The following is a 16,847-nucleotide window of genomic DNA, read 5'->3' on the forward strand; positions in this document are numbered from 1 at the left end:
CGTCACCAAACCACGCCTCCTAGAGGACCCTTGGGAGGGTGACGTCATTATACGCATGCAAATCAGTCTATTCTTATGTTGAGATATAATAGCAGGAGACTCTAGATTACTTTATATTGTGGATATATCTGCAGAGATGCAGATATTAGGTACACTAATATACTTATTTCTTTTTATTTATGTATTTATTTATTTTTTTGTCCTCTGAAGTCATTTGTTAAATTTATTGTGAACCTAATTCTTTTATTTGGTATATTTAACACATAAAAGCAAATATGACAACCATATTTTAATACTACTACTACTATTAATAATAATAATAATATATGCACTATAAATATTTCTTATATCATTATATTATTATTTTGCTAAATATTGTATTATGAATAAATATATGCAAATAAATATATATTCCACATTAACCGTATACTTTTTGTGGGCATTTTCATTGCTCTTCTGAAATAACATAAGCATAAAAAAATTATAATTCAATTAAATTCTGAAAAGATGTTTTGCATAGTAAAAAATACAATTACACACACACAACTAATATTAATCACATTATAATCAAGTGACAATTATGTGAGTTTGAGTAATAATAGTAATAATAATGAAATTAATAAAAGACGCTCAACATAATTGCAAACTATCATGTTTTGCATAGTAAAAACTACAATTACACACACAACTATTATTAATCACATTATTAAGTACTATGAATTGTTTTGAAGTTTGAGTATATTTTCATTCATTAGTGGCCAGGCCAACAGAAATGTATTGTTATATTCAATAATAATAATAATAATAATAAAATATCACATTGTATATGTTATATGTCTAAATGCGGTGTTCATGCTGTATCTGATGCAGTGGTGTTGTGTGCTCTCATGTGTAATGCTCTCGTAAGTTCATCTGTTTTCTGAGCCAGGATGAATGCATTCAAACATTTCAATAAAATAGCATTAGTTTATGTAATCTACATTTCAATTTGAATTTTAGCACACATATTACAGGCTGCTGGGAAATCTTTCTACAGTAAGTGGGTCTGGGGGAGTGTACTGCAGTAAGAATGGCTGAGTTCTCAAGTTGTCACAGTTTCATTTAATATTTTCCTTTAACTCGATGCACTTTCGACTTGAATTGACTGTGAGTGCATAAGAGTGCTGGTAACAGAGGTGAAACAGTTCAGCACTGGAGCTCGAGGGTCTTGACCTCCTGCCAAACTGCAGTGTCCAGTTACTCGCTCTCACGTTACCAGACACACACACTCAAGTACAGTATACAGCACGCTTTCTATCAATACACTACACACAATTATTTTTCTTTTCTTGCTTCCCTTCCCTGCTTAAACCTGGCATATTACTGGCTTTTTGATGAATTGCTTTCGTTCCTCTTGAGAGTCACTTCCTGCTAAATATATAAATGTAAATGTGAACATAAAATAAGCCTAGTATGAAATGTAGGGGATTTTAAGCAAAATGAATAAAATCTAATAAAATGAATTGTGAAAACTGAATCAGAGGGTGGCAGACCAGTGTCCTGCTCTGGGCTAAATGAGGGGTACAGAGGTCAAAGAGGGTCAGATTGGGACAGGACTGAACAGGTTTCAGCCTGACGGAGCCGAGACCACTCTACAAGAGATTACACAACCAGCTTAAGAACCATTCAGAAACCTTTATTCATCTGAAAATGTACAAATATAGCACACAACAGTATACAAATACAGTTGTCAGCAGCAATTTCAGCTTCATAGAGTCTTCTCAGAAACAACATCTAAACATACAATGTGACTGAACTGCCTTGATGATTGACAGTTTATTACCGAGAACACAGAATCAGAAGTAATGAGAACAGTACACTGAAAAACTAAATAGTTACAATTACAAAGAAACAGCAAGCAACACACTGATTTAAGTAGAAAAGCTGAAAGTTTTTTTGTTGTTGTTGTTTTTTAAACATACTCTAATAATCTTACTTATACTTTCTTAACTATAATATCTGTATCATTAGGTTCATAAATGTTTAGAGTGTAGTGCCAGAAAAAAGATATCAAAACTACTAAATAAGTAGAAAACTCACATCACAAATGAAGCTGCTTTATAATGTAAAATCATCATGTGATTCTACAGTTTGATTATTTCCATAAAATTAATCTCCAAGTCCACATACAAGGTCATCATTACTGCAACTGCAGCAGAAAAAATAAAAAATAAAAATACTAATAAAATTTTGCATTTCTTCACACAACACAAATTAGATTGAAGCTCTACTAAAATCTTTCGATTACAGCAGAAAATAATTTTTACTTGTTCCCCAGTTTATAAAAATAAAAACAAATGATAAAGCTGTATGTAATCTTATCTGCAGTGTGGAAAAGAAACACTCTTGATATCACTGATACTCACTGATATGTAGGAAATTCTGCTCTCTGGTTCCAAAGTCGCACAGTGCAGAGCTCCCAACTCCAAACGGGGCTAAAACATCAAACACTGCCAGTTTCATTCAACAATACCAGATCTACATCATCATCATCATCAGTCTCCACCACCATGAGCCCACATCCTCAATCCACAAGTCCACCTGAAGGAATAATTCAGCCACAACTCTGCCATTATTTATGTTCATCAGTTTGCTGCTATTTCTTTATTTGATTTATTTATACACATACATTTAAATTGTGCACATATAACTTATATTTGTTTAGGGTGGTTTTTTTTCCCCTTTTTGGAGTTTACAGCTCATGCTCACTATTAAACTTGTCACTGCATGGAAACAAAAATGTGAAGATCCTTAAAGGCATACTGTAGTTCACCCAAAAATGAAAATTCTGTCATTATTTACTCTCTCTCTTTCACACACACACACACACACACACACACACACACACACACACACAAATGTATTAGAATGTTGGTAACTAAACAGTTTTGAAATAATATGGAAGTCAATGGGACCCGGAACCATTTGGTTACCAACATCCTTTAAAACATCTTTGCATACAGGTTTGGAATGACATGAGGTGAGTAAATGATGATTTTGGGGTGAACTATCCCTTTAAAAACAAACACACACACTTTTGGAATGATATGAGGGGGGCAGAATTTGTGGGTGAATTATTCCTTTACTTCCGGGGTCAGACAGCGTGTGTCTAAAAGGAATCTGAATGTTAGAATAAGGGCTTTTAAGACAAAAAGAACAGTTAAGGTTTTAAGGAGTGTTAATCACGACATTATTTTCACTTTTGTGTAAAACATTCATTCAATGTTTAGTACCAGAATTATGAGAAGATGAACGTACAGCTCCATACACCGTGAAAAGAACAAACTCTATTTGCTCTGTCTCCCAATAGTTTAATAAAGTATATGCACATGGGTCGCACTCCAGAGCACTTATTTGGATAACAATCTCACTTCCTGATCTCATGAATCCAGAGTAAACACCACATTTGTCTGTAACACTCATCTGTACATGTGCAAATACAATCACCGCAGAAATATCTCTTGTGCTTATCAAGCATCAATGTAGTTAAATTGACACGATTACATTTTTGAAACACGAGTCAACTAGAACGTTGAATCTCTGGAATGGGAACCACAGCATCCCTCACACCACGAATCATCTTCATCAGTATCTATTCATCATCAGTAACGTCTTCATCAGAGCGGTAGTTTCCTCCGTTTACCCGGGTGTACTGAACGCTCTGAGTGCTGCCGGCTCCAAAGCTGCACAGCTGTCTCCCGAACAAAGGCTCGATCTCCTCCAGACGCAGACCCTTGGTCTCCGGCACACAGCCCAACACAAACACAAAGCCCAGCAGAGCCAGACCGGAGTACAGGAAGAACACACCTGGGCAAAAGAGACATTCACACTGAAATAAATACAAATTATACCTTTTTCTCATTTTCTTTAGACACATTTTTGCAATAATCCACATATAAATGTAGATAACGTTCTGATTATTTATTAGCTGAATACTTACCGTATTAAGCATTGGTGAGTAAAGCATCATTTGTGCTATGGTTATAAATTATCCAAATAGAACACCATAGAAACCCCAAAACAACGCTCTTTCGCCACTCAGAACACCCAAGGAAACACTCATAACAATTTAATAACTGCATAGCAGCTCACCAAAAACACTCAGAACACCATTGTAACAAATCTAGAAAAGCCTAGCAACTCCCTAGCAACCCTAGAGCGACATGGTAGCAACCACCCAAACACCCCATCAAGTGCATAGCAACTACTCAAAACAACCTAAGAACTGAAAGACAACAAGCTCAAAACACCTTAGTAACCACCCACCTAGTATCAGAACCAATGACCCAAATTCTACCAATTGAACACTATAGCAACTGCATAGCAACAACTTATCAACCAATAAAAACATGCAGTCAACCCACCCAGAACTGAAACTGAACCACCCAGACCTAAAAACTGCAAAGCAATGTACATAAAACACTCAGAACTCCTTAGAAACCATCCAACAAGAACACACAAGCACACACATAGCAAGTCCCTAGCAACCACAAAGCAACAAGCAAAAACAACCACCTGAACACTTTATCACTAGTGTAGCAACCCAGAACAACCTAAGAGCTGAATGATAGCATACTTAAAAACTATTAGAACACCTTATCAGCCACTTACCTAGAACTCACCATCTACCCCAAAGCAACTCTATCAACAGCCCGAACACTGTAGCAACCCCTAGCAACACCCTATCGACCACTCAGTACAACCAAGGAACCACCAGAACAACTAGAACACCCTAGCAATTCCCCTGCAACTGCAAAGCAACACGTAAGCAACAACACCATTTCTACAGCATAGCAACTACTCAAAACAACCTAGCAACTGCATGACAACAACTTTAGCACAGAGTAGTTTAGCAACCACCAAGAGCACCCAAGAAACCACTCAGAACAACTAAGCAACCATGTGACGACAAGCTTAAAAACCCTTTAGCAACATTAGCAATGCCCTGGAAACTACCCAGAATGCCCAGGCAGCTACAATGCCCTAGAAAAACCTAGCAACTGCATAGCGACCCCCTAGCAACCACATAGCACCATTTTCAATAGACACATTTCGGCAGTAGTCTACATAGTCAGCAGGAGTCAAGCATTACTAATACTACTGAACAAGCCTAGGCATTAAACTTTACTGTACAGAACTGTTTGTGCTACGAACATGAATGATCCAATAGCAACCCCAAAGCAACACCCTAGTAACCACTCAAACACCCAAGCAACAACCAAGAACTGTAAACTGCATATCAGCATACAAGTAACACCTTAGCAACCAGATAACATCTCACAAGCAACCACAAAGCAACATGCTGGCAAACACCCGAACACCCATTGTACTCAGAACAACCTAGCAACTGCATGACAACATACTTAAAGAACCACCTAACTAGAACTCCGTCAACTGTAAAGCTACACTCTAACAACAACAACCCCAACTCCCTATCAAATACATAGCTACTCAGAACAACCCAGCAACTGTATAACACCATGTTTAAAAACACTCAGAACACCTAGCAACCTTAGAAATTCCCTGACAAACACCCAGGACACCCTAGCAACGACAAAACAATGCTCTAGCATCCACCAAGATCACCCAGGCAACAATCCCAACCCAACCCAGCAACCACATACAGTAACAACATACATTCAACACAAAACATCCAAATAACCAGCCAGAACAATCTAGAAAACTGCATAGTGACATATTACCAACAACATCCTAGCAACCACATTACAACTCCATAGCAACCGCAAAGCAACATGCAACAAACACCCATAAACCGCATAGCAACTACCCAGAACAACCTAGCAACTGCATGACAACATACTTAGAACCAACTAACTAGAACACTGTCACCTGTAAAACAACACTGTAGCAACCACCTTAACACCCTATTGAATGCATAGCTACCCAGAACAACCTTGGAACTGCATAGCAACCACCTAGCAACACCCTACTGCAGGGGTGTCAAACTCAATTCCTGGAGGGCCGGAGTCCTGCAGAGTTTAGATTCAACCCTAATTAAACACACCTGATCTGAAATCAAGGCCTTCAGGCTTATTTGAAGACTACATGGTATGTGTGTCGGATCAGGGTTGGAACAAAACTCTGCAGAGATCCCGCCCTCCAGGAATTGAGATTGACACCCCTGCCCTAGTGAGTACAAACAGCATATTGTAGCTGCTGAGGGAATCTGTACAAAAAATACTGTTATGGTGATCAGGGTCGTGTGTGTGTGTGTGTATGTGTGTGTTGTACCGTAGTATGTCAGGCTCTGGGCCACATGGAGGAAGGTCAGAGACACAAGGACGTTACAGAGCCAGTTGACTCCAGCAGAGCAGGCGTTCCCTGTGCTCCGAGCCCACAGCGGATAGATCTCAGAGTTCACCGTCCACGGCATAGGACCCATACCTGCTCCAACACACAACCTGACATCAGACATCAAGCTTTATGATCATTAAAAGTTACTTTAAGCTCCAGTAAACTGAGCGAACTCTCACCTGGGGCAAAGAAGGCCAGATACAGAATGAGACCCAGCAGAACAATCCAGGAGTAAGATGTTGGGCAGTAGTTATAGGCCCAAAATACACCTAAACTCTCCTGTGTGCCATTGGAACACCTCAATGAATATAAACAAGATGAGACTTAATGAAACATTTAGGTTCAAATTATATTTATAAATCATAAGCAAAGAAGTGCACTTTTGCATTTAAAAAAAAAAGCCTCCTTATTTTGGAAGCTGACAGCTAATGGTTGAAATGGGTACTGCAGTCCAAATTCAAAATATTGGACCTCCTCCTCAGACTCACGCTCATGCGGGTTGCCAGATTGAGGACACAAAACAGGAACGAATGCAATTGACAATGGAAGGCGACATGTTTTATGCTGTAAGTTGCAGAGTTGATTTATCTGCATTTTAATATGTCTTTGGTCAAAGAGCTTTTTATATGGATGCCAAAGCTATTTAGGTTGGGTAGAATCTGCAATCTCTGACCCAGTCATTTGCTACCTTTCATGGCTACAATACAATGTGTTTTCCTCCAACTGGCAACCCAAGGTGTCGAAATACTATTGGGTAAACTTGCAGTGGGCGGAGTCACACAGACCAAACAAAAACAGGCATTCCGACACGGAACTCACATTTCAAAATAGAACAACAGCATTGTTTTTCAAAGAAACAAGTATGTGAACTCAGCATGTTTCCTAAATATCTCCAAATATTATGGTATCTTTATGCTTTAGTATAGTCAAAAAATTACATACAGCACCTTTAAACTGTTCTTAACTTAAGAGTGCTTATTTGACCTTTTTAGAGTGCATATTACAATGTAATTTCATAATTAGCAAATATAATTGTCTTTGAAATATAGTTAAAGTGTTACTGCTGAATGGTAAACTAAAATGAACTTCTATGTTATTTCAACTGAAACTAGTAAATATATATGAATTTCTAATTTATTTTGAATTATAGTTGTAGTTTTACTGCTATATTATACTGTATATATACTGTATATATATATATATATATATATATATATATATATATATATATATATATATATATATATATATATATAGTTACATATTGTATTGATGAAGTTACAATTTAGTATATTTTTAATATTTTAACCTGCAAATTAATTTTATATAAAAAAACCTGTACTTTAAAGCAAGGCAACATTTTTCTACAGGTTTTCTTAAGGGATTTTACATTGTTTTAATTTTAGTCTTCGTGTAAGATTATAATTCCATGCATATTTTAACTTTTTTTATTATTTAAAGAAGAAACCAATCCAATGTATAGTTGACATTTGAGGCTTAATGCTTTAGAGAAGCAATAAAAGTTTTTCAGTTTCAGTGTTTTCAGCTTGTTTATTTTCCTATAAAAATATGGAATGCAGTTACTTCAAACATTGGTATAAACATAACTGAGTGTAAATTGTGATAATTGCAATTAATAATCGCAATTACAATTTCAAGTGAATAATTGACAATTAGGATTTAATCATAATCGTGCAGCCCTACCTGCAAGTTAAAAATTTGAAGTATACTACAAGTGCACATTCAATACAATTAAGGGCACTTCTTTTCATAAGGGCAGAGATATCTATAGATGTATTACCTGCCTGCTACAGCTGCCTCAGTGTTGGCCGCGTCTACAGGCATACACGAGGTCTCAATCACCACCGTGCCATTCTTCCCGTAACAGAAACCACAATCTGGATTCAACATGCAGGATTCACAAAACCTTCAGTGTACAGACAGAAACAAACTCCAGTCACACTTGTGCACTAGATTTATATATCCCATTCATTTTTCCACAGATAGACTGATTTTAATAAATAGTTACATATAAACCTTCCAAATCACAGCTCTGAGATTGTTAAAGGGATAGTTCACACCAATATGAAAATTCTGTCATCATTTACTCACCCTAAAACTGTTTAACTTTGTAAACAATGACAGCATTTTCATTTCATGGGTGGAATATCCCTTTAAGCGATGATATAAGCTTCTATCTTCAAATATATTGTATGGTCATTGTCTTTTATTTTTTCTTATTTGCATAGTCCTTATTCTGGTAAAATCCATAAGTCAATCTAGACTACTAAAAGGCAAAACTCACCCATATGTAATGCAGGTGGAGTTGTGGAGGGAGGGGTCATTGGGGTGAAAGGTCACGGGTGGAGATGCCTGAGCCGAGAGCAGGAAACCCGTAGCGAGAACCATCAGACTTGCAGCAGTACCTGAGTTATTCACAGCACAACACCATTACAACACTACATGCTTCAGTCTGTTAGTGAGAACCCGTGTTCACGGCTGCGTCTGAATCATCACCTAGTAAGCTTCCCAGAGTCAGCTTCCTGCGGCCCACCCTATCCACGAGCCACACGCCTAATAGAGTAAACAGGAAGTTGGTGAAGGCTGTGGCAGCAGCCAGCCAGATGGCCATCTGATCGTCCTGTACTCCGGACATCTGCAGTATGGTGGCGCTGTAGTACCTGCAGCATTCAGAGAGATCATTTGATTCCCTTAAAACAGACAGTACTGTTACAACACTAGTAACTGGAGTCCTAGGTTATGTTCAAAATTGAATGCTACCACACTAATGATGCTGTTTCCACAGTGTGCAGTATGTATGTATTATAATGTAGACAGTATACACACTCATTTTGAAAGATAACACTGTTGTTTGTTGTTTTACATACTATTCTGAAATGAGAATGTAGTATACTATGGAAGCTTGAAACTCTGACTTTATTTCCTCAAAATTGCGGATTAATATTTTGCAACTTATAAATTAAGATCAGCTGCAAGTTATAAACTCGTAATTATGAGTTCACATCTCACTATTTTTTTTAACAATTCTGAGTTTGTATCTTGCAATTCGTTTTTTTTTCCCTTACAATTCTGACAACTGCGATAAAAAAGTCAGAATTGTAAGATAAAAAGTTAACATCTTAAAATTTTGCTTTTGTTTCCCCCACAGAATAAAAAGTCAAGGTAATTGTGACTTTTCTCTCACAATTCTGACCTTTTTCTCAGAATTGTAAAATAAAAAAAAATTTGCAATTCAATTCTGAAATATACTGTAGCCTTAAATTCACAGCAAGTACGATATAATGATAACGATAACAATAACGTTAACCAGGGATGCACTTTGGCCGATACGGGAACCGTCTTTAACAAACAGTTAAGATACCGATATATATGTCACTTGCTCACTTATTTAACTTTTATCATTTAAACAGATTACTGTTTTGATCATGCTTTACATTAGCAAAGTTCAAATATACATGCATTAATGCAGTGGTTCCCAATCATGGTCCTGGAGTTCCCCCAACACTGAACGCTTTTGGTGTCTCTCTTATCTGACACACACATTTGAGGTATTGGAGTCTAGAATTATCATTCTAATGCTTTGAGAACAGCAAAGTCCACATCACAGCAATAACAATAACGCCACAGAGAAACGATAGCTTTGGAATCACTTTGAGAACTATTTTTCTAACTGATGAATGATAAAAAAGTATTGACAGCCAATCAGAGTCCACCTGACTTTAAATGGCAAACAACAAAACGACAGCACATGCTTATAATAAACAGAGCGTTACTGTGTGGTGTTTGTGGATGCTAATATACTTATCGTTACAGTTATTGTTCTTAGTGTGACCAGGCCTTATTACAGGGAGTCACATGGATAAAGTGCTGATAAAGTCAAGTGTGTTCTGGTAACCTACATGACTGTATTGATTCCTGAGAGCTGCTGGAACATCTGTAGGCCACAACCCACGATCAGAGCTCGCCGAGCTGGAGCGAACGTCAGGATACGCCACAACACTGGACCCTCTGGACGATGAGCAAGCAATACATCCATCAATGAAATTTATACAAAGAGTTTACACATTTTTGACAAAGTAATTTCTAGTTATTTCTGAATACTTGATTATGGTTTATTTTTTTATTTATTTTTTTATAATTTTGGTTCTGGTTCACTGGTTCAAATTTCCTTAACAAAAAGACATTTAAGCATAGCTCTAACTTCAGGTTCAACTTCTTGTGTTCCGTGATGGTGGAAACCCTGAACTCAGCACCGTGTGTGTGTGTGTTGTGTCGTCTGCATGATCTCACCACCAGCATCAATCTTCTCCTCCTCAATGCTGCTCCGTATGCTCTCATACTCTTCATCCACATTCACACCGCCACGGATCCGAGTGAGCACCAGCCGAGCATTCTGGGTATCTCCTTTCTGCAGGAGCCAGCGAGGACTCTCCGGGAGGAAGAGGAACCCCAGGAACTGCAGCGCAGCAGGAACAACTGACAAACCCAACATATACCTACACACCAGTACAAAAATGATTCAAAAACCAGGTCCTTAAGAAGCACATTTGTACCTCATTTTTATCTCACATCCACATTCTCTACTTTTTCTGCAGAATGTCTGAAAATATCTATTTTTTATAATATTTGTAGTTTTATATAAATGTTTTTATACACATTTAGGTATAAGTAATATGTATGTATGCATTATATGTATGTAAAATATTTATACTGTTATATGGTGGTTACCAGGGTATTGGTAAATATATACCCTCAGTAGCTGAGGTGTTCTGACAGTTTTTGTTGTTTTATGTATATATATTAGGGCTGTCAAATGATTAATCATGATTAATCACATCCAAAATAAAAGTTTTGTTTACATAATATATGTGTGTATACTGTGTATATTTATTATGTATATATAAATACACACACATGCATGTATATATTTAAGAAGAATATGTTATGTTTATATATTAAATATATTTATATATAATATAAAGTATAAGAATATTATATAAATGTATAATGTAAATATTTTCTAAATATATAATTTATGTGTGTGTATTTATATTATAATAAATTACCCTGTTTTTGTGTAAACACTTTATTTTGGATGTGATTAATCGTGATTAATCATTTGACAAATATATACAAAAATATATATATAATAATATTTGAGAAAGACCTGTATATATATTTTGAGAAAGACCTGTATATATATGTTTTTTTTTTTTTATTAAAACTCACTTAGAAAAGTAATAGCACCAGTGTTTTTATTGTTAACTAAAACTAAATATATTAAAATTTGTTTTTGTTCACTAAAAATAAAACAAAAAATGTAATAAAATAAATAGAAATAGATGAAAATAAATCAGATGAAACCTTAAATGAAAATTAGAAATGATGCTTTGGCAACTAGCTGAAATAAAATAACTTGAAGTTGATATAAAATAAAAGCACAAAACAAAATTACTAAAATTTAAACTGAATATAATAGCGAATTCAAAATATCAATACATTCTATGATAGTATTTAAATAAGACTAAAATAACACCGTTAAACATCTCTCGCCAAGCGGCATGAGCCACTGGATTAATTTTTAGTATATTTTGTATTAGTATTGACTACTTGATAAATATTATTTGTATATATTTTACTTAAAAATAAAATATTTATGTATTTTTATTTAATGATTTTAAGGTTTAATTATTAAAACTTTATTTATTTATTTTTATTGGGTTGCAGCAAAAAAAAATATACAAGTAGCACAATCAAATCTGAAAAACAAGATTGATCATTTTTTATGAAAACAGATTTAAGAGGTAAAACTTCTATTTTTACTCACCTCCAGCCGTCATGGGGCAGGTAGCTAAAGACCCCATCCACCACGCTAGCTATGAACTGGCCACCGGTGATGAACAGGGTGTTAATGGTGACCAGCTGACCTCGGAGTTCAGAAGGTGAAACCTCAGCGATGTAGACAGGCACGGTCATAGAAGCAATTCCTAAAGCACAGGACATAAAAAACGATAAGGCACGCAAACTGAATTAAGTCAGTTTACATACACTGTATATGACTTACCTAACCCGAGCCCAATCGTAAGCCTCCCACACAGAAGAACCTCTTTGTTGGGTGCGACGCTCAGAATAATTCCTCCAGCAGAGAAGATGAAGCTAGCGAGCAGTATACAGATTCTCCGGCCGTAAAGTCCGTTGAGATACCCTCCAGCCAGAGAGGAAACGGCTGCAGCGCCAACAGTGATGGAGACCAGCAGCTCCTGCCACAGAGAGCTGAGGTTCATCTCCCTCTTGAGCAGGAGCATGGCTCCAGACACCACTCCTGTGTCATAGCCAAACAGGAATCCACCCAGAGCCGAGAAAAATGCCAGGGTGTAGACGAAACATGGAGAGCCGTGCTGGACTGACCGCTTCTGACGCGTGGACGTGGGCGAGTCATGTTCTTGGTTGTTGGCCTGGACATTAGACGGCGTCTTTATCAAGCTCCTCTCGTCCTCAACTCTCCGGTCTCCTGTCAGCTCCTCCATTCTCTGCAGCTTCTGCACATTGTCTAATAAATCACAAAGGAAACACCTTGAGATCATCACATGATCAACATTAACAAAAGCCATGTAACCCAACCCAGCATGACCACGTTGGCATTGCACACACTTCAAACCATCACAGTGAATCATCTGCAAATCAAATACTGGAGGTTATATGCTAAATCTTTCAACATATAGAGAATCTGATGAGTGATTTGTTTATAACACATGCACTGTGCAGCAAAATAAATCTGATTTAGTGGAAAATATCATACAAACACTAGGTTAATTTAACAATACACATTCTACAAGCAGTGATTCGCGAGCGAATTGTTCTTTTGAATCGGTTCTATCTAATGACTCAGCTGAACCGATTGGCAATTTTGTTTGTGAATCACTCGTTTGGCATTATTTATACAATGCATGTTAAGATATCGTGGTGGAATACAGTGTATTATAACACACAGACACGCTAGTGCCACACGGCGGATGTCTGTTAACTGAGTACAATGAATCAGTGAATCAATTTCGGATACGGTTCGTTGAAGAGAGCCGTTCGAACAAACCGATTTGCCGAAACGAATTAGACTTTTAGGGTCTACAGCACAAATCTCAAAAAATAAAAGAGGCTCTACGCTGCAAGCTAGCGAAATCACCTTATTCAGTGTATCGTACAGTGTACAATGTTTAACGCAGCGATATCTCGGGATTGTAAATATGCATGCATTAGCTACAACAAAATACATCGAAATTAAAAAGTCTCGCGAAAAACATTGTACGTTTAGATGAATGCCTTTGAAAGCTTATTTTATTTTTATATTCATATTCTTATAGCATTGTTTCAAAAAACATGAAAATGCACAACTTCCTCTATGTACACAGACATCTAGGATACAGTAGCAGTAGCTAACGCGTTTTAAAAATGAACAATATACGTGTCTCGTTACATGCATATGCATGTGAGTAGCTTTAAATAGATATATTTTCGTTCTTCTCTTGTAACCCACCAGCAAGACGCTTTTCTCGGTGCCTTTGCTTTGACGGGACGCAATAGTCCTTCCTTCTCTTCTTGCTTTCACTCTGTTGTGCTGGAACAGGAAGTTTGTGAATTGTTGCAGTCATATGATTCATAACGCAGCGCCGATCTACAGCCGCGAGCATGACCGAGATTTCTTCTTTTCGCCGCCGAGAATGAAATCGGGAACTAAAGCCTAGTCATATCAATCTTTACTCTATCATAACTCATGTTCTGCTTTGCATAAACATGGCAGAAGAACTCGTGCGCTGTAAAACAGATGATGACCTGCAGCAGCAACATTGTGTCCACATGGTCAGTGAGTATCAGAAGCTGGTTTAAACTTCTGTTTGATGCCAGATAGTAGAAGATCATGGCTGATAAAGAGGAGCTAGGGATCAGGCTGAAGAAGCTGCTGGTGAGGTTGAACCTTCAGGAGGGGAAGCAGTTGGGCACCATGGTCCAGATTATGCAAGACCTGCTGTTCCTGTCCCATACAGATCACTGTGGTGAGTCATGACCAATGAAAGAGGAAATGTTAACATTTCTGACTGATGTATGTCTTAATTTCTTCATTGACAGGTATACAGACGTTAACCCCCCTCTGTGTGCTTTATCCAGTGGGACATCTGCTCAGATATATTTAGACTTGTGTTCTTCTTTTGTCCTGCAGTCGAGCTGTTTGCCGATCAAAACGTCCATATGCCTCTGATGCTGGTATTGTCATCGCATTTCAACAGCAAAGTTCAGCAGGTAGTCATCTTTTATTTTGCCTGCACAAATTTCCTGGCAAATGCTTAATAGTTCATCCAAAAATCCAACATCTTGTCATCATTTAAATGCCCTCTCATGTTGTTCCAAACCATATGACTTTCTTTGTACTGTGGAATGGAAAAGGGAGATATTTAGAATCATTTTCATGCTGCTTGTTTCCATATAATGGAAGTGAATAGGGACTCAGACTCTCAATCTCAAAAAGATAAAAAAGCACCTTTGAAATAACATAAAGGTAGGTCATTTGCACAGTTCCTGTGTTCATGTTTTTTCTAGTTTTCAGACATTTTGAATTTAAGTAATAATTAATTGAAAATCCCATTTGTCCTTGAGCACACTCATATAAAATAAAGGTAAAATAAAGGTATTCATTACAGTGTGCAACCCCCCCCCCACACACACACACACACTATTTTTAGTTCCGCAAACAACTTTAAGTGAACACCTTTTAAAATAACCATTTTATTATTATTATTATTACCATTACTATTATTATTATTATTTTTTTTTTTTTTTTTTTTATTTTACTATTATTATTATTATAAAAAAAAATTATAAAGTTTTAGATGGATCTTAATGGAGGCATAGATGCCATCGTGTCATTTTAAGAGTGCATGTTCAAATCATCTTTGAAATCAATGATAATTATTTGTTCAAAATTATTAAAATAAAATATTAAACATTTTATTTATGTTAAAATAATATAAATCTATATTTTATATTGTTCAATAATAATAATAACTATTATTTATTTATTTTTACTGTTACTTGTAAAATCTTTTCTGCTGTAAATTTAATTTCAGTGCTTTATTGGCTCAGATAAGTGACTTAGGCTCCAGTAAAAGGTTTTTATGAAGAGTGATATACTGTTCTTGTCACAGGTAGGCTGGTCTCTGCTGTGTCGTCTGATGGAGATCTGTCCCAACACTCTGGACAGTCTGACCAACCCAGATGAATATGAGTTTACTGAGGTGCACAAGTAAGTCTCATTGAGTTATTTTTATGAGCTTGTATGGGCTTCTTTTCATATAGTATATTGCATTGTACTATTGTATATTGTGTTTAACTAGGAGGATTGATCCATATATAAAGAAATTGTGAATCAATTCAGTTCAGTTTATTTCTATAGCACTTTTCACATTATATACTAAAGAAAGAGTGCCTTAGAAAAACTCTCTAGATGTTAAAGTATGTAAGAAAAAATCTTGGGTGGTACAGAGATTCCTTAAGGAATTCTGTGCTGGCACAAATTAAACAAATAAAACAAATAATTGAACAAATTTATGCAAAGTATTCATACACACACTTGAGAACATGTAATTTAGTTGCACAGTATTAATGGCATGTTTTAATAATCTGGTTGAATTCTAATGTTTTATTATTATACAGTATATTGTATATAAATTATATATACATAAATATTATCAATGTGAAATGCCAATAGTAAAGATGCTGGCACAATGCAAAGATAATGGCAGATAAGGCAGCGAAGGGTGGATCTGAGTCATACAGTATTTGTAGATCTGGTTAGAACTTTAGCTGCTGCTTTTTGAAGAAGCAGCAGTGTTGCCAAGTCCACAGAATTGGGCTACTTTAACACTGTTGCCACGGGTTGTTTTTCATGTCCGCGGGTTTAAGCGACCCAAATAACATGATATTTAGCCCCTAAAATGCGAATGTTACTAGGGGAACCCCACCAAAAACATGAATTTTACCCCACCGGAATGCAATTTTACCAGGGAATCCCCCTCAAAACGCAGTTGGGCTTTTTTGAGTAGTAATTGGACAGTTTTTTTTTGTGAAAACCTGGCAACCCTGCAGTGCAATGTATTTAAGAATGCATTGGGGCATCCAGCCAAAAGTATATTGTAATAAATCAAGTCAAAGTTGAATGAATGCGTGAACCTAATGTTCTGCTTGAAAACAATGTTATGTAACTTAAATATTTCTGAGGAAGAAGAATGTAGAGCTGAACTTATCACCTAATGGGAGCATGTACAAGGAAACAAGGGCTCAGGACCGAACCCTGTGGCATGCCATAGTATTAAATGGCAGGGGTTTTCAATTAAAATTACAAGAGGTCCCGTTTCTGTGTTTCCTTCCCAGCAGAGGTCCGAACAATACTTTTTGGAGTATTTATAAATTTTCACAGTACAAGT

At 36.6% G+C, this 16,847-nt stretch overlaps 2 protein-coding genes across 3 annotated transcripts in view; one reads left to right on the forward strand and one right to left on the reverse strand.

Moving 5' to 3' along the window:
- Positions 1-1,659: 1,659 nt before the first annotated feature.
- Positions 1,660-14,060, reverse strand: LOC109050801 (proton myo-inositol cotransporter-like). 2 transcript variants are annotated; one of them, XM_042715762.1, is made up of 13 exons: positions 13,907-14,060; positions 12,440-12,925; positions 12,203-12,362; positions 10,666-10,871; positions 10,275-10,383; positions 8,872-9,035; positions 8,660-8,780; positions 8,156-8,281; positions 6,534-6,652; positions 6,292-6,444; positions 3,683-3,846; positions 2,406-2,474; positions 1,660-2,188 (listed from the first exon to the last, which is right to left on the reverse strand). In XM_042715762.1, the coding sequence occupies exons 1-13, from the start codon at positions 14,058-14,060 to the stop codon at positions 2,180-2,182; spliced, it is 2,040 nt and encodes a 679-aa protein (XP_042571696.1). In that variant the 3' UTR covers positions 1,660-2,179. The 2 variants fall into 2 exon arrangements, with proteins under 2 accessions (XP_042571696.1, XP_042571695.1); XM_042715761.1 differs by having other exon boundaries at positions 1,660-2,474.
- A 227-nt stretch (positions 14,061-14,287) lies between these two features.
- LOC109050803 (leucine-rich repeat serine/threonine-protein kinase 2-like) overlaps positions 14,288-16,847 on the forward strand; it is a 34,830-nt gene continuing 32,270 nt past the window's right edge. Inside the window, 3 exon segments of the mRNA XM_042715794.1 lie at positions 14,288-14,423; positions 14,588-14,667; positions 15,570-15,667. Coding sequence (XP_042571728.1) covers positions 14,288-14,423; positions 14,588-14,667; positions 15,570-15,667 — 314 coding nt within the window.

Source organism: Cyprinus carpio, chromosome A25 (genome assembly GCF_018340385.1).
Source record: "Cyprinus carpio isolate SPL01 chromosome A25, ASM1834038v1, whole genome shotgun sequence".
NCBI lineage: Eukaryota > Metazoa > Chordata > Actinopteri > Cypriniformes > Cyprinidae > Cyprinus > Cyprinus carpio.